This window comes from Prionailurus bengalensis, chromosome A2 (genome assembly GCF_016509475.1).
Source record: "Prionailurus bengalensis isolate Pbe53 chromosome A2, Fcat_Pben_1.1_paternal_pri, whole genome shotgun sequence".
Classification (NCBI taxonomy): Eukaryota; Metazoa; Chordata; class Mammalia; order Carnivora; family Felidae; genus Prionailurus; species Prionailurus bengalensis.
In genome coordinates, this window is record NC_057348.1 from 8,333,926 (window position 1) to 8,360,752 (window position 26,827).

Sequence of the window (26,827 nt, forward strand, 5' to 3'; positions counted from 1 at the left end):
GGGGACAAGCTTGTCGCCGGGGCAGGGAGTGCCCGGCAGGCTCTTCATTTATCCCTGGAATCGAGCCAGAATTCAAAGCTCTGTCTTCGCCGCTTGATCCCTCTTTCCCCCACCGCCCCCAGGACCCATGGCGAATGCTGCTGCCCCCACGAGCACACCTCAGAAGCTGATCCCCCCACAGCCCACGGGCCGCCCCTCACCAGCGCCCCCTGCCGTCCCGCCCGCCGCCTCCCCGGTGATGCCGCCCCAGACACAGTCGCCGGGGCAGCCTGCCCAGCCTGCCCCCATGGTGCCTTTGCACCAGAAGCAGAGCCGCATCACCCCCATTCAGAAGCCGCGGGGCCTGGACCCTGTGGAGATCCTGCAGGAGCGGGAGTACAGGTGAGGGAGCGGCTGCCTGGGGCCCCTCACTCGGGGCGGCCCTGATGCGTGTCAGTTTGGCTCACTGTTCTGAAAGCCAGTGGGGTATGTGACCAGAGAGCTGTCACCAGCTGCCTGGTTCTCTGTATAAGTACATATCCTTCCAGAGAAATCCGGTGAATGCCTGGGCAGCCCTGTGGTCCCAGATACTACATGGCGTGCACACTGTTCCTCTGTGGGAGCATAGCTTAGATCATTCTGTTTGTACAAAGTGAGCTTTTCTTTCTTTCTCTCTTTTTAAGTTTATTTTGAGAGAGAGTCAGTGTGCTTTGTGGGGGTGGGTGGCAGAGAGAGAGGGAGAGAGAGTCCCAAGCAGGCCCCACACTGTCATTGCAGAGCTTGATGTGGGGCTTGAACTCATGAACTGTGAGATCATGACCTGAGCCAAAATCAAGGGTCAGACACTTAGCCGACTGAGCCTCCCAGGTACCCCAGTGAGGTTTCCTTTTTTGCACGCATAGTATCTACCTGGGGGCTATATCATAATTTATTCAGCCGTAATAAGGGATGTCAGGTTGTTTTGAATCCCCGCCCCCAATCTTTTGTTAAAACAGTACTGTATGCACATGTGTCAGAATAAATCCATAAAACTGCTATTGCTTGGGTATGGGGGACACATGCAGGGAAATTTTCTGAGAGTCTGCAAAATGGCCCTCTGCAGAGGCTGTCCCAGTAGGTGTGGGAATGGAAGTGCCCGTTTCTCCTTGCTGATGTTCGGCTCACGAACACTCCACAAGCAACCGGTCAAGCTTTGTGATGGGCCCTTCCCAAACATCACTAGTTGTTGGCTGCTTTGCCAAGGCCTTCTGGGTGCCAGGGGCTGGCTGTGGTGCCAGGCACACGGCAGGTCTGAATCACTCTATCCCATACTGCTGGGGCACCTCAGATTTGCCTCCTGAGCACCGTGTACCTCCCTCCCCCTTTTTTCCATTGCATTGATAACTTATTCAGGGCTGGCCTCCCTTGACGAACATAAGCTCCATGAGGGAGGGCTGGGCCTCGTTTGCCGTAATCCCCAGATGTATCAGGAAATCTTTGCCCAATAACAGTCTCCAGAATGCCTCCCCAGCTGTGATGTGCTCTGGAGCTCCCACCCCTATACCCAGGCACCTCCCCTCCAGCTGCATTTAGACAGCTTAAACGTGGCCTTTCCGGATGTCCTCCTGTCCTTCCCCCCACCGTTTCCTTCCAGTCTCTGTTCCATGCACCTGGCAGCAGCTCATTGGGCCAGACCCTGCAGCCCCTTGACTATCGCTCGCCCTCCCTCACCCTCCGTGTCCTCGTCTCAGCTTTCCTCTTCCGTCCCAGGAACTGGTGGCCTTCTTCACACTGTGGACGCAGCCACCTGGTCTGCCCCACCTATACACCCTCAGTGGTGCAGCCTGTTTGCCACACGGCAGTGTAAAGTCTCTTCTAAGTGACTTCTTTAGATCTCTTCCCCAGGTTCAAATCTGCCATTAGTGTGCCATTGCCCATCCAGGAAGCGCCTTTTTGTTTTTAGCCCCTGCCTGAGGCTTTGTCCTTGCCTATTCCACTCTCCCTGTTCCTCTTTCTGTTGAGTAAGTTAGACTCATTACTGCTCCAGGGCCTTTACAGAGGCTGGGCTTGATTCTTTGGCTAATTTAGGCCTAATTGCTGAGGTCACCTGCCCAAAGTGGCCCTGTCCACCTCCCTCACTTCCAGCTCCCTTCAGAGTACATGGTACTCTCTGGAATTAGTGTAAACATTTTTAACTGCTTTATGGCCTGTCTTGTTGATAAGCTTGTGAGCTCTATGAGAATAACAAATATTCCTGTTAGTCTTGTTTAGTGCTAAGGTCTAACACCTGGGTCAGTCCCTGGCACACAGTAGGTGCTTAATAAATATGCGAAACACTGAGAAGGGGGATTATCGCATTTGAACTTTAAGACCAAGCCTGTAGGGTTGCTCTGCGCATTCTCCCTAGGCGAATTAGAGACCCAGGGCTGGGGTAGAGACGCTGGTCTGCCTCCATAAGCCGCTCACACTGCTGGGATGTCAGAAGGCAGGTGTGCCCTGTCGGGTTCTGGTTTCTGTGCCTATCCTCCTTTTTATGTGTTGTGCGCTGTGGCTGACGTCCTTTATTGAGCTATTTCTTGTCTCATCACCGGGATCTGCCTTCCTTGAGAGGTAGGTTCTCCTGAAGCTCCACCTTTAAAGAGAGGGAACAGAGGCGCTCCCGTGAATAGACAAGATCTCTCATCACTGCTCTTTCCTTCCGTCTCTGTATCCCAGGCTGCAGGCTCGAATCGCACACCGAATTCAGGAACTTGAAAACCTTCCCGGGTCCCTGGCCGGGGATTTGCGAACCAAAGCGACCATTGAGCTCAAGGCCCTCAGGCTGCTGAACTTCCAGAGGCAGGTGGGCACAGGTGCAGGCCCGCTGCTTGAGGAAAAGGGCATTTTCTCCTACTTGCCAGGCAGTTATTAAATGCGCCTTGACGTTGAGAGCGGCAGTGTCCTTGCATCCTCATTAGCTGGCTGCGCATCTCTCCTCTCGTGTCGTGCACAGCGGTGGGACAGTGGCCGTTCTTGGGATGAGTAGTTGTGTGTCTTCCCTAAGACATCACGTCGCATTTTGAAACAGTAGACTTAAAAATGGGCCTGTTTCTGAGGGTGCTTTAATTTTGAATGACCCGTAAGAAGTATTTTCTGTGGGATTGACGATAGGCGAAGCTGGAGACCTCTGAAGGTGTGAGAGAACCTTCTGCTGGGTGTCCAAAAGCAGTTGTCTCCTGACCTGTGCTTGCGCTACCCATGGGCCCCCTCCAGACGGCATTTAGCAAGGATCCTTCCGGAAATCCAGAGCAGCGTTCTGTCTAGCTTGGGATGTGTAGTTACTCGTGGACCTGACGGAGTTGTGCGCGTCTTGTCTTCCTCAAGCTGCGACAGGAGGTGGTGGTGTGCATGAGGAGGGACACCGCCCTCGAGACGGCCCTCAATGCCAAGGCCTACAAGCGCAGCAAGCGGCAGTCCCTGCGCGAGGCCCGCATCACCGAGAAGCTGGAGAAGCAGCAGAAGATCGAGCAGGAGCGCAAGCGCCGGCAGAAGCACCAGGTGCGGGGTCCCCACCCAGCGCGAGGCTCGGCTGAGCTTGCACGCTGTGGAGTCTCGTTTGGATTGTGTCTGAGCGTGCTGCCTGTTTGTCTTTTCTGTGCGCCGTAACGGTATTCTGGGCACCGAGAGCATGTCCGTGGACAAAACCAAACGGCGGTGGGAGGACGGGCCGTAATCACCTACCACGTTGGGAGGTGGTGGAGTATGAAGAGGCGTAAAGCAGGGGTGGATGGAGGGTGACGGAGGGGCTGTTTACACAGTGTGGATCTGAGTGGAGACCTGAGGGAGGGTAGCCACAGGGACATGTGGGCAAGCAACTTTGCAGATCCAGGGGAAGATGCAAAGGCCCTGGGGCTGGAATGTGCCCTGTGTTCTCTGGCCAGCAGGGATCCCAGGGTGGGGAGACGGGGAGGATGGGGAGGTGACGGGCAGAGCTTCTGGGCCGAGGGCACAACTTGGGCCTTTGCTCTGAGTGAGGGGGGAGCCATGGAGGGTCCTGAGCAGAGGAGGCCGTGATCTGACTTTACTTTCACAAGATCAGTCAGGAAGACCAAATCTGTGTGGAGTAGGATGTGGGGATGATTCTGTTTATTTGCTCATTTCCATTTTTTTTTTTTTTTTGGTAAGTTTTTTAAATTTTATTTTGAGAGAGAGTGAGAGAGAGGGTGGGGGAGGGGCAGAGAAGGAGAGAGAATCCCAAGCAGGCTCCATACTGCCAGCACAGAGTGCAACGCAGGGCCTGAACCCACAAACCACAAGGTCATGACCTGAGCTGAAATCAGGAGTCGGATGCTTAACCGAATGAGCCACCCAGGCGCCCCATTTGCTCATTTACATTTTCTAAAGCTCTTTACTCCCTATCTAACACTGGTAACCACTGTTAGCAAGGGTTTTTGGTATATATCATTCCAGGTAGCTTTCTTGTGTGTGCACAGAATAACCGGAAGTTAAGTAGCCACCTGTAAACAAATACGTACACACGTTGTTCTAAGTATTGTGGAAGCGTGATTTTTAACATGTATGTTGTGTTCCTTAGTGTGTCCAGCATCCAGTAATTTATGCAACCATTTTCCTGTTCGGGCACAGGTAGCATGTTCTCAACCTTCCAGTGTTAAAGAGAACGCTAAACTGGGCATCCTTGTATTTGAATTCTTTTGGCCAATATCTGCTCGTTTTCCTTAAAGTAAATTCCTGGCAGTGGAATAATTGGTTGGAGGGTCAGAGCGTTTCGAAGTGGTTACGTTCAGTGCCAGGTGGCTCCAGCAAGGCGGCTTGCCCTGTTGTACACGAGGGAGGGCCCTTCCCACCGGTCACCGGCATGGAGTGTTTCCTTGTCCAGAGAACACCGAACCGCATAGGCAGACGGTGTCCTGGTACTCTTTTGGTTACGTCCTCTTGGTTTTAAACCAACTGCCTTTAAAGTTTTGTCTCGGCTGGGGCAACACTGTAGTGAGCCTGTGGAATAGCCAGTCCTCTTTTCTGTGTGTGTTCCTGCAGGAATACCTCAACAGCATTCTGCAGCATGCCAAGGATTTCAAAGAATATCACAGATCGGTCACAGGCAAAATCCAGAAACTCACGAAGGCTGTGGCCACATACCACGCCAACACGGAGAGGGAACAGAAGAAGGAAAACGAAAGGATTGAGAAAGAGAGAATGCGGAGGCTCATGGTAAAGTCCTGCCTTCATGACGTTGTGTCCCTTTGTGTGTGCTTTGGGTGTGACAGACACCAGGGATCGAAGACCCTGTGTTCTGCTGAGGCGGTTGACTGGTCGAGTTAGCGCTGGGACAGAGAGAACGGGCTTGGGTTTGGGCGTCCAAGAGACCTGGTCTGAGACCTTTGCCTCTTCATTCCACCAGTGATCAGAAGACCTTAGGCTGGTTAGCTGGTGGCTCTGTGTTCTCCCCAGAAAAGGGAGGGGGCACCGACTCCAGGTTCGAGAGTGACCAATGTGATCCCTGTCCTCCGTCCCACCCTTTGGGTCTGGCTATTCAGAGGCGATTCTCCAGCTGGGCAGATATTGGCAGGCACTGCTCTAGGTACATGGCCACAGGAGTAAGAAGCGTGCAGTCCCTACCCTCACGGCTGCCCCCACTGGCCCTAGAGAGGCAGGTGCCCAGGCGGAACCAACTAGATCATTTTGGATGGTGTGAAGTACACTGACAAGAAAGAGGCAGGACGAGGGAGTGGGGGTTTATGGGGTGTTCTGGGAGGGTGGGCATGACTCCCTGGATGAAGTGCCTCCCAGGGATAGAGGAACCAAGGTTAAGAGCCTGAAGTGGCAGAAAGCCAAGTGTGAGGCACAGCAGGCAGCCCTTAGAATAGCGTGGTGAGGGCATGAGTGATGCCAGAGTCCCTAGGGCAGTCCTGTTGGGCCTTGTAGGCCATGAGGAAGGCTTTAGATTTAATTCTGAGCGTGAGTGGGAGCCACAGGAGGCTATAAACTGGGGGTGACATGATCAGGTTTATTATCAGAAAGCCAGGAGGGGCTTGCTGCACGTGTCTGTGACGGTAAAATGGCCCAGACCAGAGAGAGTGTTGGATTTGGGGTGTATCTGTGGACACAGGGGCCAAGACTTGCTGTTGGCCTTTTCAGATGACCTCTGGCAGAAGCATGTCTGTTTAGCAGGCCCCCTCAGGGTCCGCCCTGGGTAGAGGTTGAGGAAATACTGAAGGGGGAGTCGATAGCTATGTGGAGGGTGTGTATGCAGCACAGCCGTGGTGGAGGCCCCATCACTCCCTTAGTGTGGGCTGGTTGCCGGTTAGCAACCCCCAGTGGCCTTCTTGACCCCGGGTTCCCTGCCGTGGGCGCTAATGGACGAGCATGTGTCTCTTGCAAGCAAACGCCATAACCTTGCCGTTCTGCAGGCTGAAGATGAGGAGGGCTACCGCAAGCTCATCGACCAGAAAAAGGACAAACGCCTGGCCTACCTCTTGCAGCAGACAGACGAGTACGTGGCGAACCTCACAGAGCTGGTGCGGCAGCACAAGGCTGCCCAGGTCGCCAAGGAGAAAAAGAAGAAAAAGAAAAAGAAGGTGCGCTCGGACCCCGCCCCGTGCCTGCCCTCCTGACGGGACCCGAGCAGCCGTCTTGGTGCGGGTGCCGCTGCCTCCCCAGGCAGGGAGTGACCGTGTCTCTCTCTTTACTTCCAGAAGGCAGAAAACGCAGAAGGACAGACGCCTGCAATCGGACCTGATGGCGAGGTGAGGAATCAGGGGCTTCCTGGAAATGCCAGCCCAGCCCTGGGAGCTTCGATCTATTTCCTCCTTTACATTTTTATAGCTGTTTAAAGCTCACCAGAGCTCTATGTGACAGTGGTAAGAATCCACATCTGTCCCCTGCCACGTCCCACCCCTCCTCAACCCCACCCCCAGGAAGGTACGTGGTTAACTCCTGGGTGTGTTTGCTTCCAGGCTTTTTTCTTTTGCACATGCCATTGTTTTTCAGTTTTCACTCTCTCATAATTACAGGCCACAGGATTCCTGCCTAGTCCTCACCTGGGTTCCCCGTTTCCACACACCACTTTTTCCGAAACCGTTTGGGAGATGCAGACAGGACAGCCCTTTACCCCCCACTATATTTCCTAAAAACAAGGTCTGTCTTTTCCATGGATGCAATAATACTATGATCAGATCCACAGCTCTTGTTAAGGTTTGGCCAGCTGTCCCTTTAGTGTCCTTCACTGCGACTCCGTGGCCGAGCGTCTCATTCAGTGACGGTCTGTCTGGTCTCCTTTGATCTTGAACAGCTCCTCACTTCTTCTTAGCCTTTTCTGACCTTGGCATTTCTGAAGAGAACAAGCCAAGTATTTCCTATAATGGCTTTTAATTTGGGTTTGACTTGCTATTTCCCTTTTGGTTAGATTCAGGTTATGTGTTCTTGGCAACAAGACCCAGAAGTGACGCTGTGTTCTTCTCCGTGCGTCACGTCGAGAGTGCATGGCGTAGACTTCTTCAGTCACTGGTGACATTGACCTTGATCCCTTGGTGTCTGCCAGGGCATCTCTGCTGAAAAGTTACTGTTTCTCATTTTGTGATTATTAAGTACCTTCTGGGGAGGTACTGGAGGCTCTTTAAACATATTTTAACTCCTCAAACTTCTACCCACTAGCTTCTGTATCCATTAATGACCTCCGCCTGTATCCGTTTTTGCCATGATGGTTACGTTATGGTGATTTCCTGCTCCCCCTCCTCCACCCTGATTTCTTCTGCATTTTGTAGATGACTTTCTACAGGAAGGAAAAGCTTTTTGTCTTCTTTCCTCTGTGGCTCTTTGGAACAGTTTGCCAACCCCTTGTACCAACTTATAGGATTCTGTTTTGGTTTAATCCTTATGGTCATTATCTTGAAGTTCAAATTGTTTGAATTTGGGCCAGTAGGAGCCCCTTCAGATTGGCTCACGTATCTTTTGAGGGCTTCCTTACTTCTTGCACACTGAAATGGCCCAAGTTCATCTTCTGCTTTCTCTGCCCAAACCCTGGAAGTCAGTCATTTCTCCACGGTGCCTTGGTTCTTTTTACCAGAGAAGAATATGTGAAAAAACAAGATTTCTCTTTCTTTCTCTGTCTCTATTTCTGTTTATTATATACGTAAGTAAGGTAAGTTGGCAAGCTCTATGCCCAAGTGTGGCTTGAACTCATGATCCTGAGATCAAGAGTCGCATGCTCTACTAACTGAGCCAGCTAGGCGGTCATCAAGATCTCTCTTTAGATGTGATTATTGGTACAGGTTGTCATTGCTTCTAGGCCCTCTTAGCAAAAAGATCTAGGAAATCAGTTTATATCTGCATCACTAGTTCTATATATTCAGAGCCTTCAGTTCACATGGATACTTCTGTGTGTAATCCTTCTCTCTTTCCATACCGTAACAGCCTGAAACCTGGCTTCCATTAGCCATGCTATATTTCCTTATTTGCTCAGTCTTAGAACATACAGGAAGTAATTCAGAATTGCTAACTTGCACCCTTCTGCAAAGGAAGCCTCCTGGCTACTTTAGTTTGTGTTTGGAGCTATTCAGCCTGAAATTGTGTGCTTCAAATACTGCATTTGAAAGTTACTTGGAGGGGGCGTCTGAGTGGCTTGGTCAGTTGAGCATCAAACTTGATATCGGCTCAGGTCATGATCCCAGGGTCATGAGATCAAGCCCCACGTTGGGCTCCACGTTGGTCTTGGAGCCTGCTTGAGATTCTCTCCCTCCCTCTCTCCTCCTCTCTCCCTCTCTCTCCCTCTCTCTCCTGCTCTGCGCCACCCCACCCTGAAAGTTACTTGGATTAGTTTTTCTCTGTGCTCCCATTAGTGTGGGTTCCCCCATCCTTGTTGGTTTTACTTATTTACTCATCATTTATTTCGTATGTGAAACGTGACTAGCCTGCTTCTAAAAGTCAGAACTGTGCAAAGTGGCCCACTCAGGGAGGGGCTGCTGTCCCCACGCACCGTTTTTTCTACCACATTCCTACCCGCCTCCCAAAAGCAGCCATTCTCACTCAGTACTCTCATTTGGGAGAAGGACGTTTAAAAGGGACAGACGCTTAAAAGGGACAGACGTAAATAAGAGGCGTTTCCTTTCCCGCCGACCGCCCCCACGCCCTCCTCACTCCCACCTCCCAGAGGAAAAGTGTGAGTAAGCGTTGGGGTGTTGGCTCTGGGGCCTTTTCTGTATGTGAGCCACCAGATGGTTTTCTTTTTCCAGCTTTGCATTCTGTCTCTGACGTCTTCCCACATTAGCTCACACATGCTCTCCTTATTCTTTGCGGTGTTGCCGAAATGTAGTATTTCTTGCAGAAAATATCTAAATGGTTTGATGAGAAGCAGAAGCCCCTGTGGCACCTGCTCTCACGAGCCTGCATGTTGAGCCCTGGTTGGTCTTCCCTGCACTTCCCGGAATCTTTATGCCTGTGTCCTTTTTTGGGTTGTTGTAAGACCACTTGGGGCAATCTGGACATTAAGCTAGACTCTTTCCATTTAGCAGAGTGTCTTGGGCCACTGTCCATATCAGGCCATTAATTCTGTTTTAATTTTGTCATTTCGATGTATTGGAATCTCATTCGGCTTTCAGACTGGTAGTTTAGTTCGCTTCCTATTCGTAGCTGTCTGGAAGGTCCTGCACTGCTTGGTCCTGATGCACCACCCCCTGCTCCTTCCCTACTGGTGGCTCTTTCCCATGTGCCCTTACTCCTGTGGCACACGCTGATGTGAAGAGCCTTCTTGTACGGTACCTTCTGATGCTCTCTCCTGGGCAGCTTGGCCTGCCCTTACAAAACACCATGGCCTGGCTGGCTTAAATAGCAGACTTCTGTTCTCACGGTTCTAGAGGCGGTAAATCCAAGATCAAAGTGCAGCAAGGTCGTTTCCTGGTGGGGCTCTCTTCCTGGCTTATAGATGGCTGCCTTCTTGCTGTGTCCCCATATGAGGCGAGAGAGCAAGCTTTGCTGTCTCTTACGGGGGCACTGTCCCATCCTGAAGGTCCCACCCTTGTGACCTCAGTGAACCCTCATTATCCCCCAAAGGCCACATCTCCATGTAGAGCCACACTGGAAAGTTGGGGCTTCAGCATTCGAATTCTTGGGGGTAAGGTGGGGGGGGGACACCATTCAGTCCATAGCAGATGCATACTTTTTCCTGTAGGCCAGATTCCTGATGGGAGTGACTGGCAATGAACTCAGATACGTATTTACTTCACGAGATTTTATCTTAAATGTTATATTGAAATTTTGAGAATGTGGGCTGGCATTTTACTACGGCAGAAAGCCTTCGTAAGGCCATGTGGGAAAAAGTCCTGGGGCAGAAGAGTGCAGTGAAGGGAGTTCTGTTGGGTAACCTGTGGCCGCGCCTCCTATTTGCTTACAGTAGCATCACTCAGTGGTGACCGTGACTTGTGCTTGATCTCAGCCAGTGGTTCTCAGCCTCGGCACATATGAATTGCCTGGGAGCTTTTTAAAAAGGCCCAGAGCAGTTGAATCAGAATTTGGGGGTAGGGAGAAGTGCAGGCGTCAGCCCTGTTAGCCACTCCTGGGGAGCATTTAGGGGGTGAAAGTCACTGATTGGGACTGATGCAGGCAGTCCACAGAGCCTATTCATGTGACAGGTGGTTACTGTCACCTTCCATGGCGGGCAACTTTGAGGGGGAGATTAGTCACAGTCTCTACCTAGAAAGCTCATCTCTACCTAGAGTGTGGGCCATGTTGACGGTGAGTGTGACACTTAGAGGGGCCGAGGGGGCCGGGGATCAGTTCCTGGAAGATGCAAACAAAAGTTGAAACAAGAACCTCCTCCTCCTCCTGGAGGTTTTCTCCAGGAAATTGGAAGGAGCAAATGGAGGGGGGAAATGTTCTTCCGGTGTTGACATCTCAAAATGAGAAACTGAGAAATTCCGTATTTGTTGGTAAGAGGAAGGTAGTTGTTTGGTTTTTCAAATATTCTAGTTAGCTGTTTAACAGAAAAGGATGAGGATATTTGAGGAGGTCTACAAAGGTAGTATCAGTTGAAAGAATCAAGGGCCAGAAGAATGCGAATAATGTAGTCATTTGTGTATAAAGGGAGAGAAATGAATCGTTGTGTCTTCTGCATGGAATCGGTCTGTAAGGGTGCATGAGAAGCAGACACCGGTAGGCACCTGTGCAGAGAGCTGTCAGATGGGGCCTGGGGGGGAGAATGGGGGCGGGGGCGGGTCCACACCTCGTACCCTTGTGGATTTTGAACTACGTGAATGTATTATGTATCTGAAAATGAAATACCGTGAGGAAGCAGCAGTCATCCGGTGATTCTGTGTTATTACTGGATTATTAATATGTCATTAATCCATTTTCACAACCAGTGGCCATGTTTGGTGCCATTTTGGGGGGCATGGAGTTGGGAGGGCGCTTCCCCAGTTGGCCCTAGTTGGCAGAAGCCTGAGGTACGGATACCACAGAATCTCCGGTTACACGTGTGACTCTTTTTCAGCCTCTGGATGAGACCAGCCAAATGAGTGACCTCCCGGTGAAAGTTATCCACGTCGAGAGCGGGAAGATCCTCACGGGCACAGATGCCCCCAAAGCAGGGCAGCTAGAGGCCTGGCTTGAGATGAACCCCGGGTGAGTGGGGCCTCACTTTCAGATGCTGAGCTGGCCTCGTTCCAGGGGCACTGGCAGCTGGGGGGTGGTTTTGCTTTCCTTTAGAAACAAGCCAGTTTGTTGAGGAAAGTAAATCCTATGGGTTCTAGGGAGATGTATATTAAATCGTGACTTTTTTCTAGGTATGAAGTAGCTCCAAGATCTGATAGTGAAGAAAGTGGCTCAGAAGAAGAGGAGGAGGTAAGAGTCCATTTCCTGGCCGTCGTGGCTCTCGGTGCTTTGTTGTGGTAACTTCCACACCTTGGGCATCCGTCACCCCTTTGCATTGTGATCCTTTCCTGCTCTGGGTGGGCACTGCATGGGGCAGGAAGCAGGCCCAGGGCAGCTGAGGCCCCAGTCTTGGCTGAAATTTGGGGCTTTAGAGCTGCACTTTCTAGTAGGGTAGCGCCTAGCCACATGTGACTCTTTCAATCTTAAATTAATCAAATTAAATAGAATTTAAAACTCCCCATCCTCAACTGTACCAGCCGCCTTTCAAGTGCTCAACATTTGAAGCTCCGCCCTCCAGAAAGATCCATGCGAAGTTGTGGTCATTAGATCGTGTACGTTATCGCCCATTATAATTCCTTCTTTGGAAACATAAATGGTTGCATTTGTTGTGTAAATTCTCTGAGTCATTTAATTATGCCATGTTGAGGTGATATTTCCTTGGTTGACAAAGCTGTACACGGAGAGCCTCATTCCTCTCCGTTCCAGATTGCCTCCTTGGGAAGGATAACTCAGGGAACGGTTTCATAAGGGGGCGTCTCCATCATTAGCATCCAGATGGGGGCTCTCTGTCACTCCCCCTTCACTTGTGGCTTAAAGTGTCTTAAAAGGCTTTTTTCAGGGCCTTAAAAAGCTTTGCCACCTTTTCACAGGCGTTTCTTTGCTGTTACAGTGGAGCATTTTGTTCAAGTTAACTAACCGTTCTGATTTTTTCTGTGAATGTTTTGCATCGTTTGCCCATTTCTAATCAGTTACGAGTGGTTTTTTTTTTTTTTACTGATTTTTAAAGCGCTCTTCAAATATTTCCCCCAACCTGAAATCCGCATAGTATTCACCTATAATCTTTTGTTTTGTCCTGTTTTTACTCTCCTCCTTGCCACTTGAGGTATCCGGGGTTTATTGTGTGTAGGGCCTGGGACGGCGCTCCCTCCCTGCCCTTAAGAGGAATGCTGCGATTCAGTGATTTGTAGTAAATTTATAGACTTGTGTATTCACTACCACACACCAATCTTAGAATGTCCTATAATCCACAAAATCCCCTTCCTCCTGGTTTACAGTTTGTTCTCACTACTTCCTACAGCTCTAGGAAACTGCTGATTGACTTTCTGTCTCTGTAGATGTTGCCTTTTCTGCATATTTCATATAAATGGAGTCCAGTAACATGTAGCATTTTGTATCTGGTTTCTTTCAGCTAAAATGTTTTTGAGGCTCATCCACGTTGTTTGTGTATCAAGAGGTCATTGCTATTTATTCCTGAATTCTGTTCCATTGTATGGTGAACCCCACTTTATCCACTCACCAACTGATGAGCATTTGTGTTGTTTCCATTTTTTGCTGTTATGAGTAATGTTGCTATAAACACTTCATACGTTTCCATACGTGTCTCTGTGTGGACATATGGTTTCATTTCTCTTGGGTAGATACCTGGGAGTGGGATTGCTGGGTCATACGGTAAGTTTATGTTTGCCTTTCTAAGAAACTGCCAAACTGTTTTCTGAAGTGGTTATACCATTTCACCGGTTCCAGGTTCTCCATATTCTCGTCCACAATTGGTGTTATCTGTCCTTTTGATTATATCCATCCTGGTGGGTGTGTATAGCAGTATCTCACTGTGTCCTTAATTTGCATTTTCCTAGTAACTAATAACGTTGAGCATTTTTTTCATATGTTTATGCACTATTCATGTATCTTCTTTGGTTGAACGTCTATTCACATTTCTTGCCCGTTACTAATTTGTTGTTTGTTGTCTCATCATTGAGTTGAATTCTTTACAAGAATTCTTTATATATTCTTGGTACATGTTCCTTATCAAATATGTAATTTACAATATCTTCTGCCAGTTCCCTAGTCAGTTTGCCTTTTTTTTTTTTTTTTAAGTTTATTTGTTTTGAGAGAGACAGAGCGTGAGCAGGGTACGGGCAAAGAGACAGGAGAGGAAGAATCTACTGTCTGCGTAGAGCCTGATGTGGGTGGGCTCAAACTCACAAACTGTGAGATCATGACCTGAGCCAAAACCAAGATTGAAATGCTTAACCAAGACTGGGCCACCCAGACACTCCAGTTTGCCTCCCCCCACCCCCAGTAGTGTTTCTTCAGATGCAAAAATTTTTAATTTTAATGAAATCCAGTTTATCAAATTTTTTTGTTCATGCATTGGTCTTTTGGTGTTACATCTGAGAACTCTCTGAAGTCACAAAGACTTTTCTTCTATGTTTTCTTCTAAAAGTTTTGTAATTGAGGCTCTTACATTTAAGGTCAACCTTAATGGTTGAATTGACTGCCACCTGTGGTCTGAGATACAGGTCTAAGATTTTTTTTTTTTGCGTATGGATATCCATTTTATCTAGCACCATTTGATGAAAAGACCACTCTTTTCTTCTTTGGTTAGTCTGTGGGAAATCAGTTGACGATAAATCAAGGGTTTTTCTGCCTCTCATTTCTTTTCTATCAATCTTCATGTCTTTGTGTGACTACCACTTTACCTTGATAATTGTAGCTTATAGTAAGTTATTCCTTCACTTTTGTGACTTTGATTGTCTATTCTAGATCCTTCAGGCTCCTATATAAATTTTAGGGTCAGCTCGTCAGTTACTACAAAAATGCTTGCTAGTTTTTTGGTTTTTTTTAAATAAAATTATCCTGGATTTTTTAAGTTTGTTTATTTATTATAAGAGAGACAGAGACAGAGACAGCATAAGTGGAGGAGTAACAGAGAGAAAGGGAGAGAGAATCCCAAGCAGGCTCCACACTGCCAGCGCAGAGCCTGATGCAGGGCTCAACCATGAAGCTGTGAGATCATGACCTGAGCTGAAACCAAGAGTCAGACGTTTAACCAACTGAGCCACCCGGGCACCCAGGGGATTTTTTTTTTTTTTTTTTTTTTTAAGTTTATTTAGTTTGAGAGAGACCGTGGGCGTGCACGTAACCAGAGGTGGGGCTGAGAGAAAGGGAGAGAGAGAATCCCGAGCAGCAGAGTCCAAAGCAATGCTTAACCCCAGGAACTGTGAGGTTATGAGCTGTCAGCACAGAGCCTTATGGGGGGCTCAAACTCACGAACTGTGAGATCATGATCTGAACTGAAGTCGGATGCTTAACCAACTGAGCCACCCAGGCGTGCCCCATTTTGTCTCATATTTTTTATCTTTTAAGTTGGTTGTCTGATTTTCGTTTCTTACCTATTAATATGATTTATTATGTAAGTTAATTTTTAGATAGTATACCAACCTTGCTTTCCTAGGATAAGTCCTACTTTGTCCTGTTGTATAATCTTTCCTGTGTATCGCAGTGTGGCTACTATTTTGTTGAGGACTTATGGGTCTATATTCATGGGATATTAGTCTGTAGTTACTTGTGACATTTTTGTCTCACTTTGTAGTTAACATTGGCCTCAGAATGGATTGCAAAATGTTCTCCTGTACTTTCTGGAAGAGTTCATGAAAGTTTGGTATCCTTAATCTTAACATATTTGGTAGAATCACTGCTGAAGCCATCTGGACTTGGCCTTTTCATTGTGAGATTTTTATTTACTCATACAGTTAGCTGTTAAAGATTTTTTTTTTTTCCAAATTTTTCCATTTCTTGACTCAGCTTCAGAAATTTATGTCCTTATCGTATTTCTGTGGTTTCATAGTGATCTCTTTTTCATTGCTCATTTTGGTGATTCAGTAATTTGTCTTTCATTTTTTGGTAGTCAAAGTTTAGTTTACGCATTTGAGACTTGTTTTCCTGGTATACTTGTTTAAAGTTACATTCCCTTTAGGCACTGCTGAAACTACAGCCCGTAAATTTTGATATGTTGTTTCTGTTTTTATTCAGTTCAAAATATTTCCTAATTTCCCTTGTGATTTTTTTTTTTTTCCTTTACCATTGGGTCTTTTTTTTTTTTTAATTATTTTTTAATGTTTATTTATTTTTGTGACCGAGAGAGACAGAACATGAGCAGGGGAGGGGCAGAGAGAGAGGGAGACACAGAATCTGAAGCAGGCTCCAGGCTCTGAACTGTCAGCACAGAGCTGGATGCAGGGCTGGAACTCATGAACCATGAGATCGTGACCTGAGCTGAGGTTGGATCCTTAACTGACTGAGCCACTCAGGTGCCCCAAGAGTTTTTCTGTTTTTGTTCTCTAATTTAATTTTCTCGTGGTAGGAGCGCACGCCTGGGTGGTTCAGTCATTTGAGCGTCTGACTCTTGATTTCGGCTCGGGTCATGATCCCAGGGTTGTGGGATCAAGTCCCATGTAAGACTCCATGCTGAGTGTGGAGCTGCTTAGGATTCTCTCTCCCTCTGCTCCTCTCCCCTGCTTGTGTGCATGCACGAGCCGCCCCCCCACCCCACAATAAATACATAATAATAAAATAAAATAATTTTCTCATGGTGTAAGATTACTTTGTATGACTTTTCTTTCAAATTTACAGAGACTCATTTTATGGCTCAGCATCCTATGGAATGTTTCATGTTCACTTGAAAAAGGATTCTGCATTTTTTTGGGTGTAGTGCTCCGTAAATGAGAGTTCAGTTGGTGGAGAGTGTTGTTCAGGTTCCATATATCCTTGCTGACTTTTGTTTAGTTGTTATGATGTCGTTGAGGATGAAATGGGAAAATCTCTGTTTTTGTTGAATTGTTCTCCTTTAAATTCTGTCAGATTTGCTTCATGTATGTTCATGTTCGTTGATAGATATACTTAGTTGTTCTGTCTTCCTGATATATGTGATATTTTATCATTATTGAATATCTGTCCTTGTCCCCAGTAATATTTGTTTTGAAGTCTGTTTTGTCCAATGTTAGTATAGTCCCTCCAGCTTTCTTATGGTTACTGCTTGTTTGTGTGGTCTATGGTTTTCCACTCTTTTACTTTAAACCTGTCTGTTTATTTGAATCTGAAAGAGCAGGTAGCTAGATCTTGCTTTTTAGATCTAGTGTGACAGTGCCTGCCTTTTGATTGAATTTTAGACTAGTCACATTTAATGTAATTATCAATATGACTGTGTTTACATTTGCCATTTGGCTATTTCTTTTCTTGGTCTTAGGTCTTTTTGTGTTCCTCTGTGCCTCTTTTTGCTGCCTTTTGTGGTCAATATTTTTTATTGTACCGTTTAATTTCTTCTGTAGATTTCAGTTGTCACTGTCCCTTTTTAGTTATTTGTTTTGTGGTAGCCCTGGGGATTACAATATGCATCTTAATTTATCATAGCATATTTCAGATTAATACCATCTCCATTCTGGTAAAATCGAGAAATTTACGTTCCAATGTAGCTCTATTTGCTAACCTTCCTTCCTGCTCTATTGTCACATATGTTACACCTGCATATGCTCTAAACCCTACAATGCAGGCTTCTAATTCATACTGCATGGAATCTTATGATTTGGTCTGAATAAGTTAGTAGAGAAGAAATAAAGGAAAAAGTATTTGTAGAGTCTTTTTATATTGATCCATGTATTTACCATTTTTAATGCTCTTTATTTCTTGGGGTTTGAGTTACAGTCTGTTAGCAACCAATTCCCTCAGCCTTGGTAGATCTGGGAGTATGATTTCTGAAGCTTTGACTTTGGAAGGATAGTTTAGTTGGACACAGATTTCTTTGTTGACAGCCTTTTTCCTTGTGCATGTGTCATTGCACTACTTTCTGGTCTCTGTCTCAAATGAGAATTTAACCACTAATTGTAATGACGCTCCTCTGTACTTGATGGTTCGTTTTTCTCTTTTTTGCTTTCAGTATTGTTTGTCCTTGGCTTTTTTTTTTTAGCAGATTGATGGTGAACTCTCTTTATATTTATTCTCCTTAGTGTTTGTTCAGCTTCTTGGCTGGGTAGTTTCCACGGAAATCTTTAGTAAAAGGTGAAAGATTTATACAGTCTGAAGAGAAACCAGAGTATTGGCTGGGTAGTTTCGTGTTTTTCATCCAATTTGGGGCTTGCTGTCTTTTATTGAGATTCTGTATTTGTTGACTTATTGTGCTTAAAGATGGTTTCCCATGGTTCTTTGAACATATTTGTAATAACAATTGCTTCACAGATTATATGCTAAGTTCAACATCTGGGGAAAGAGACAGGTTCATTTGCTTTTTCACTGAATACTGTAATCACCCTTTCCTCTTTCGCTTGTCTTCTAATGTTTAGTGGAAACCTATTTTTAGCTACGCTGTATTCTGACTCCCACCCCTGGGTGGTGGTTCATTTTCATTTTTAATTCTGGCTTTCTAGGAATAGGCCATGTTCCTTTGTAACTTAGTAGTTATCCAGTGATTAGACAGTGATTGTGCTCGGACCTCTTGAGCCAGTGATACAGCTTCTGTCTCTGGCAGGTGGATAGAATGTATAAAGGAACACATTCCAGGTTCAGGCCATTTTCAGGTCCACCCTGGCTTTTACTTTCTGTGGGGTCCTTTTGCATTTTCTGTGCACCTGGTCACGGGCTCAGCCCGTGATGCGCTTTCCCGACCAAAGTAGAAAAGCTGGCAAACAACCCCACTTTATTTCAGCAGTGCCAGCGGCTGGTAGGGGCAGTGCCCCCTGCTACGAAATGACCGCGTCCCCATCAGACTCAGCTGCCGGTGCTGTTGGCCTGGCCGCCCTGGCAGAACCTTCAACGTGGAGCTGGGGGACGGAGAGATGGAAGCGGACCCAAGTGGGAATGCTACCGTCTCCCACTCTTCTTACCCGACATTCAGCGGTTTCTCAAGCATTAATACTTCTCAGGCCCCCAGAGCTCCGAAATGGTTGCTCTCGCCAATTTTGTTCAGCTTTGAAGATGGTTTTCCAGGAGCGAATTTGTGGACTTCCTCCCTCAGACTTAGCTGGAGGTCCCACCCCTATTTTAATTCCAGACATAGTATGTCAGCTAGGAAAAGTCTGTACCAATTATGATTTTTTTTTTTTTTTTACCCAAAATGTTTGTGCTATTATCACCTGTTCATTATTCTGAGTGATTTATAAAGTTATTTTGCATTCTCCAGGGGACATCCCACGGGATTTTGATTGGAATTAATTAGTAGATTCGTCACAGATACCTTTTAGTTTTATCGCAGTCCCATTGTACATAAAGACAATTATCTACTGGCACTTTGTCTGATTTACCAGGGAATACGAGAATGGTTTCACGTGGGGAAGTACATTCGTGTGTGTTTTGTCAATATGTCACACAAAATCCCTTTATCACGTCCTCCGTAAAGGCTGAAAAATCCCAGTAATGAAGAGTAACTGATTTATTATTATACCTAACTTACAAGTTCATAGAAAACCGCTTGGTAAACTAGGATGCCTATCATCAACAGCGTTATTTGACCTAGCGCAGACGTTTTAGCCATGTCGATAAAGCCTAAAGTAAGTCAGGAGCAATAATGTCGAAAATTTGCTATCGAGTGTTTAATACTTAGAAAAATCCAAGAGAAGCAAATCAGAAATGGCTTTGAGTATCAGGTCGGGCAAGGCATAAGCTTGGTAGTATGCATTTTGTGATGGGAAGGCACGGTGCAGGAGGAATCTACTCTCCTAGTAACAAGAATCCAGAGTCCCTTGAGGTAGCCTTAAAGAGAAGTGTCTGTATTCTGCTAGGAAAACTAAAAATCATAGCACTGAGGAGAAGAGCAAAGAGGAGGCATGACACATTCTGGGATAGTAAGAGGGCATGGAAACAGCGCCTGCTCCCAAAAGCATTCTCCCCCTGGGAGCCCTCTGCCTGTCCCTGTGGGGTGGCCTGAGGTGACGTGGGCTTGTGTCTTGGTAGGAGGAGGAAGAGGAACAGCCGCAGCCAGCACAGCCTCCCACCCTGCCTGTTGAGGAGAAGAAGAAGATTCCAGATCCAGACAGCGATGACGTCTCGGAGGTAGACGCCCGGCACATCATTGAGTAAGGCATCCCTCCCCAGCCTCCTACTCTGCCAGCCCCCTTTTCAGGCTGGCAGCAGAGGGCTGTCAGGACTCCGGCCTCTCTACAGACGGCCCTCCCTGCTGTCCAGCCCGCAGACAGCAGACATTGGGGACTGTAAACAGACCAAATGGATTTACTTCGGATTTCAGTCACTTTCATAGGCATTGAATAGTCAGTTTATCCATTGACATGGTTCATCTTGTGCTTAAGAGGTAGGTAGTTGTACAACAACAGCCACCTCAGGCTGGCTCCCCAGGCCGCCCTCCCCACCCCACTCCCTCCCTGGAGGAGACTGTTTCCAGCGTCGTGTGTCTTCAGAGACAGTTCGTGCAGCAGCAAGCAAAATGAGTGCATGCGTTTCTTTTTACTGGTACACGTGTATCTATCCAGGCCCACTTTTCTGCCCCTGGCTTTTTTCACCGAAAGTTTTCTCTCGGAGGTGACGCTTTGTCTGTACGCAGTGTCGTCAGTGACGTTGTGTGTTACATCTTCACGTGTTAGCCCGTCCCTAGTGGTGGGCATGCATGTTATTTCTCATCTTTTGCCCTTAGAAGCACAAGTACAGTTAATATATCAATGTAGTTGTTGCTTATGGTACGCAATTAATGGATGCTTTTGAAAAGAAACTGAGAACTGAGAGTTGTGTACGCTCTAAATATGACATTCATCTAGAGCAAACATGCAGTCCTTTGAAATCCTTAGAGAAATAGGGAAAAGCCCACTAAGCTCGCTTACAGATTCTTAAGGAGATAGAAAACCAGAAACCACAGCACACTGTAAAACAGTGTGACAGAAGTCGGATCACGTGTGTCTGTCACATTCATAAAATGTAATAGTTTCAAGTCACTTTTTAGGAGCATCTGGGTGGCTCAGTCGATTAAGCGTCTGACTCTTGATTTTGGCTCAGGTCATGATCTCACGGTTTGTGAGTTCGAGCCCCGCGGTGGACTCCGCGCTGACCGTGCGGAGCCTGATTGGGATTCACTGTCTCCCCCTCTCTCTCCCCCTCTCTCCCCCACTCTCCCCCACTCTCCCCCACTCTCCCCCTCTCTCCCTCTCTATCTGCTCTTCCCCCGCACATGCGTGTGCTTACGTGCACTCTCTTGCCCTCTCTAAACAAAAAATAAAGTCACTTTTTAAAAGAATTTCAGGTTAGATCATAAAACAGCCACAGTATAAATGATTCTGGTCTTGTGTGAGGCCGTTCAGCGTGCGCTTTCATTTTAGCCTCACGAGTGCTCAGTAGAGAGAGTGGGCTGGAGGACGGGCCTCTGGCTGAATGATGCACTCTTTCTGTGATGTGGCAGTGACTTGATTCCTGTTCCGGGAATGTGGGGTCGGGACCCACGGCCCCTGAGCCCAGTCTTGGGCCCCCCTGGATTAGTAGTTGCTGCCTGGCCCTCCCTCAGACTGTCTGGCTGCACTTTGGCTTATGTGGCTGTCAGGCCGTGGGTCTTTGGGCAGGAAGCATGTCGTCACAGGTGGGAATGTGTGTCCTCATGGTGTTTCCATCTTAACTCCCAGGAATGCCAAGCAAGATGTTGATGACGAGTACGGTGTGTCCCAGGCCCTGGCACGGGGCCTGCAGTCCTATTACGCCGTGGCCCATGCTGTCACCGAGAGAGTGGATAAGCAGTCGGCGCTCATGGTCAATGGTGTCCTTAAACAGTACCAGGTAAGGTCGGAGGGGCACATCCACACAGCACTCCTGGGGTTTCCAGGGTGTGGGTGGCTGCCGAAGTCACATTCCAGTCTTTGTCTCTGGACATTCGCTCTTCCCCTCTGAACCTCCGTTTTCCTGATCTGTTAGCCTAGCCTCCAGGAGGAGTTGAAATTGTGCAATAAATCTGGATCTGCTGGGTGCTTAATGTATGCCGGGCAGAACAGGAGGCTGCTATCTGTTCTCTTCTAAGTGCTAAACAACCCTATTTAGTGCGTGCTTCCATCTCCGCATTTGGCGGACGTGGGGGGCAACCGAAGAACAGAGAGGTGCAGTGATTCTGCAGAATCACACAACTCGGGAGTGGCCAAGCCAGGCCGGGCCCAGGCGTGGGCGCACGGGTGCTCGGTGCATGTTCCCCGGAGCCCTGCAGTGAGGCAGTGAGGGCAGGGAGCTTCAGTGTCGGGAGCCGGTAGCCCTGCTTTCTGTTGGCCGTTCCAGGTAGAAACTTAGCTGTTCGGATGTGGACCAGAAAAAGAGATTTTGTAGACACATATCACCAGCACGGCAACCCTGTGATTTTGCAGGAGTGATTGCTGAGGATAAGGATAAGTAAGAAAGGACTGGGCTGATTGACAGCGAAATACCAAAAATCCCGATGACCACGGGTGGTTCATGGCCAGGACAGACTTGTGCCTGGCCGTGCCGAGTCTCTGAAGTCCAGGGAATGCTCTCGTACCCGACTCGGGCTTCAGTCCCGGCTGCTTGCCTCTCTCCATGCAGATCAAAGGCCTGGAGTGGCTGGTGTCTCTGTACAACAACAATCTGAATGGCATCCTGGCTGATGAGATGGGCCTGGGGAAGACCATCCAGACCATCGCCCTCATCACGTACCTCATGGAGCACAAGCGGATCAATGGGCCCTTTCTCATCATAGTACCTCTCTCGTAAGCGCTCTCGTCCCTGGGGGGTCTGGGAGGGTACGCGGCTCGGGTTCACATCACCTCATGGCTTCTTGAAAGACCCCGTCTCCAAATACAGACCCATTCTGAGGGGACCTGGTGGGGGGGCACACAACTTAGCACCCAGCATCCTTCCTCTGGTTTCCAGGGGCAGGATGGGAGAAGAGTGGGTGATGGAGGGCCCGCCTGTCATCCCTATTGGGGCAGCTCTCACAAGATGACCTTGGAGTGCTCTTCAAGTCCACCAAACAGCACATTGTACACAAGGTGTGTGGGAGCCAGACCGGCTCCCGCTAGCAGAGTGGACGAGAGCCATTTGAGGAAATATCACTACCTCTTCCTCCCCGGGGCACGGGGCCCTCTGGTCCACCTCCCTTCCTGGCTCTGGCAACCCCGGCACTTAGTGTGGTAGGCTCTGGGTCCTCCAACCGAGTCCCGAAGAGGCTCTTACTCACCACCTCTTGGCACTGCTGACCTCCTCCTCCCGGCAGGCAGCCATGTGGGGCCAAGATTCATCAGCTGCCCTGGGCGTCCGTCTTCCTAGGTCAGCACTGCCACAGCATGGTTCACCTGCCCCAGAGCTTTTCTAGAAGTCCTGGGGCTGGTTCTCATTGACCCCGGCTCTGGTTTCATGTCCTGCACCAAACCAGTCCCAGGCCAGGAGACGGTCCACCCTGATGTGGCCAGGCCTCTGTGTACACGCTTGGCCTGGCCCTGGAGGGAAACCCCCTGCCTTCCGCCAGCACTCAGCAGTGACCGCTTCATCCTCGAATCGGCTGTCCGGGCTGAGCTCTCAGGCGCCGATCCCACAGGAATACCCTCCCGCTTTGAAGATGGCCAGGCTGCCAGAGGCCACGCAGCCACGGCTGGGGGTCCCAGAACTCTCCCAGCATCTGCTTGGGCAGGTTTATTTCTCCCTTTTGCTTTCCCTTCCTTGTATTCGTGTGAATTTGGCTGCGCTGCTGGAACAGAGCTGCACAGAAGGAGAACTGTTCGCACAGTGCGGCAGAAGGGCCCAGGCTGAGGACAGACGGCCTTGCCTCCCCCTCCCCCGCGGTCAGACCCAACTTCTCAGCTTTCTGTTGCATTTCTCCATGTGCCGTCTCTCGGCCCACCAGGGACTGAAGTCCCCCCTTTTTGGGCCCCTCCCCCCAAGGTGTAAGGTGTGAGCTCGTCTCTACCAGAGTGGTTCACCCCCGCGTGCTGTCCTATAGCGTGGGTGTTTCGTTTTCATTTTAACATTACTTCATTTATAAATAGTTGTAAAATCAGAATAAAGATTTTCTGTATGCCTTTCACCCAGCTTCCCAAATCTTTGCAGCTCCAGGGCAGTTCTAAAGGCAGCGCTGGTCACGAATCTAGAGACCTCATTCACATGTTGTCTAATGTCCCCACCAACGGCCCCTTTCTGGTCCAGGCTCCTACTTTTGTTGTCGTGTCTCTGCGACGTGTCTGTGACATTTCTGCAGTCCGTCTTCATCCTCGATGATGTCGACACTTGAATTCTGCTCGGGCGTTAGTAGGCTGTCCCTCAGACTTTGTTTGTGTTGGATGCCTGGCCCTGAAAGTCTGGTAAGAATCCCCGAGAAGGGGTGCTGTGCCCTTCCTGGGGCCATGTTTCAGGAGGCACGAGAGATTGAGAGGCCCGGTCAAGGGAGAGGATAACTTTGGTCTCTGTTATGTGGTGCCTGCTGGTTTCCCCGTGTGATCCTTGGAGTTTTCCTTTGTAATTCAGAAGTCCCTGGTGGGGAGGCATTTAGAGTCCATGGAAGTGTCCCATTTCTCATCACACTTTGCCCAGAGATTTCTGCATCCATCAGATGAGTCTGGCTTGAGACACCTACCCCAGCAGGAAGGGCTGATGGTGGTTTTCTTTCCAGTGCACCTCCCACACTGTGGGAGATCCACTGTAAGGAAGAACTATACCTTCTCCATGTACTTACTGATGTGTATAACTTTTTTTTAAATTTTTTAAAATGTTTATTTTTTTTTATTAAAACTTTTTTTTTTAACGTTTATTTATTTTTGGGACAGAGAGAGACAGAGCAAGAACGGGGGAGGGGCAGAGAGAGAGGGAGACACAGAATCGGAAACAGGCTCCAGGCTCCGAGCCATCAGCCCAGAGCCCGACGCGGGGCTCGAACTCACGGACCGCGAGATCGTGACCTGGCTGAAGTCGGACGCTTAACCGACTGCGCCACCCAGGCGCCCCTAAAATGTTTATTTATTTTTGAGAGAGAGAACGTGATCAGGGAAGGGGCAGAGAGAGGGAGACACAGAATCTGAAGCAGGCTCCAGGCTCTGAGCTGTCAGTACAGAGCCCAATACCGGGCCCAAACTCACAAACCATGAGATTGTGACCTGAGCCGGCCACTTAACTAACTAAGCCACCCAGGCGCCCCTGTTTTGTGTAACTCTTACCTGAAACTGGCAGAATGGAGACTTTATTTTCTTGGTCAGATTATTCCAGATTTGGCCTGTGGAGACCCTTCAGGTTGGTTCCCGTTTCCTTCCGACATGTCCCGGTCACTATGTCATGCTTGGTATTGGCTTGAGAATTGTTTTAGCTTTCGAGAAAAGTTGCAGAGGTACTACTGAGAGCCCTGCGTGCCCTCCCCCCGTTACCCTGTTGTGAATAACATCTCACGTAACTGGTACGTTTGTCACAAGTCAGGAGCTGGCACTGGCACATTACTGTTAACTCCAGTGTTTACGCCCCTCTCTCTACTTTTCTCCTGGCATCTGGCTGCTCTTCTAGGACCCCACACTGCAGTCAGCCTTCTCAGAGCCTTGGCCTTCTGTGGCCAGCAGGCACTTCTCACATTTCCATGTTTCTGTTCATCTTGACGGTTTCAAGGAGGACAAGCCTGGTGTTTTGTAGGATGTCCCTGAATCTGTCTGGTGATTTTTTTCATGCTTGGACAGGATGCTCGGTTTGGGGGCTAAAGAACACAGGGGTAAAGTGTCCCTGTCGTGACATCATATCAGGGGCAGTTACTGTCACTGTGCCTTGTCACTGGTGATGTTGACCTTGATCACCAGGTTGAGGTCCTATTTGTCAGGTGTCGACACTGTGAAGTTACACTTTCTTCCCTCTTCCATATTGTATTCTGGAATAGTCACTGAGCTCAGTGCCCATATAAACGAGGAATTAAGCTCCACCTCTTTGAGGGAGAAATAGCTCTGTAGATTCTTTAGAATTCTTATGTACAGAGGATGTATTTCTTCTCCCCGTTTAATTTATTTAATTATTTTAATCACTTTTTTTTTTTTTTAGCATTATTTATATATTTTGAGAGAGAGCACGGCAGAGGGGCAGAGAGCGAGAGGGAGAGAAGAAATCCCAAGCAGGCTCTGCACTGTTAGCACCAAGCCCAACGTGGGGCTCCATCTCACAGACTGAAATCATGATCTGAGCAGAGATCAGGTGTCAGATGCTTGACCGACTGAGCCACCCAGGGGCCCCTACTTAGTCGTTTTACGTCAGTGTGGACTCATGGGTACCGAGTTTAGACCTTGGTCTATACAGCAGTAGTAGTTTATCTTATGGCTCGGATCATTCAAGCTTTGACCGCGGGGAGCTTTCAGTTGGGGCTACTGTGTCCCTTTGACAGGCCCCCACCATTGGGGGGTATCGAGGCACCTAGTTGTTTTTGGTACCCAAAGGTGCCCCCAGCTCAACTTGTATACTTCCGGCCTAAGGCCTAGAATCGGCCATTTTTTCTAAGAGGCCCCGGTTTCTCTTCTTAGAGGTCAGTATTGGAGACGAAGAGCTGGGTGCTGGGTGTGCCTGGTGCCCCCGAAGTGTCGTTGCTAGCGGGCCCTGTCAACGCCCAGCTCTGGGCGATAAATATACGCGTTTATCTAACGTGATTTCTGTGTCTGGTCACGTCCAACGGCTGTCTCTGCCTCAGCCACAGAGCTCTTTCTGGGCTTTCTTACTTGTTCATCTGCAGTGTACATGGATGGCTGTGTGTGCACGTACAGCAGTTTCCAGGTAGTTCATCTGTGCGAAGCAGCTTTACCAATTGGAGTACAGTGTTTACATCCAGTTCCTTTTGTCTTGCGGCACAGTTTCCTGTCAAAATAACTTTTCCCAAGGTGCTTTAAGTTGGCTTCAGCGAAGGGACGCTGTGTGTTGATCTTCAGGCTTTTTACACCCACGTCCCACCCAGACAAGTGCCTGGTCGTTGGGATGACCTCTCCTCTGGGCCAGAAGAGCTCCTTTTGCCCGAGGGAGCTGTTTTAGACATTGAGCGTCCAGCTGTCACATCTACCCACTGAGACAAACGAGTTTGCTCGTCCTGCCTCCCTCTCGATCTCTGTCTCCCAGCCTATCTCCTCAGTCTTCCCTGCCCCCAGCTGTCTTGGCTCCCCCCCCCCCCCCCCCCACTGCACACGTTCCCCACACCTCAAGTTTTAGCCTTCAGCTTCTTTCTTGGTGCCTTGACTGTACACCATTGCTCCATACAGTAGAATCCAGACTTGAGAAACTGGACCAGGGCAGTCTTGCTGATCCTCAG

The 26,827-nt window shown here is 48.5% G+C and overlaps 1 protein-coding gene and 1 non-coding gene across 12 annotated transcripts in view; one reads left to right on the forward strand and one right to left on the reverse strand.

The window, feature by feature from the left end:
* Window positions 1-26,827, forward strand: part of SMARCA4 (SWI/SNF related, matrix associated, actin dependent regulator of chromatin, subfamily a, member 4) — a 90,870-nt gene that overhangs the window by 22,798 nt on the left and 41,245 nt on the right. For all 11 annotated transcript variants that reach the window (XM_043586557.1, XM_043586561.1, XM_043586565.1 and 8 more), the window contains exons 6-16: window positions 123-381; window positions 2,674-2,800; window positions 3,322-3,495; window positions 4,993-5,166; window positions 6,366-6,533; window positions 6,651-6,701; window positions 11,438-11,568; window positions 11,730-11,787; window positions 19,540-19,661; window positions 21,207-21,357; window positions 22,126-22,289. In XM_043586557.1, the coding sequence (XP_043442492.1) occupies window positions 123-381; window positions 2,674-2,800; window positions 3,322-3,495; window positions 4,993-5,166; window positions 6,366-6,533; window positions 6,651-6,701; window positions 11,438-11,568; window positions 11,730-11,787; window positions 19,540-19,661; window positions 21,207-21,357; window positions 22,126-22,289 (1,579 nt within the window). The remainder of the gene's footprint in view (window positions 1-122; window positions 382-2,673; window positions 2,801-3,321; window positions 3,496-4,992; window positions 5,167-6,365; window positions 6,534-6,650; window positions 6,702-11,437; window positions 11,569-11,729; window positions 11,788-19,539; window positions 19,662-21,206; window positions 21,358-22,125; window positions 22,290-26,827) is intronic.
* LOC122488892 lies at window positions 17,573-17,689 on the reverse strand. The gene has a single exon (XR_006298781.1). It is a non-coding gene; the product is annotated as a U5 spliceosomal RNA (small nuclear RNA).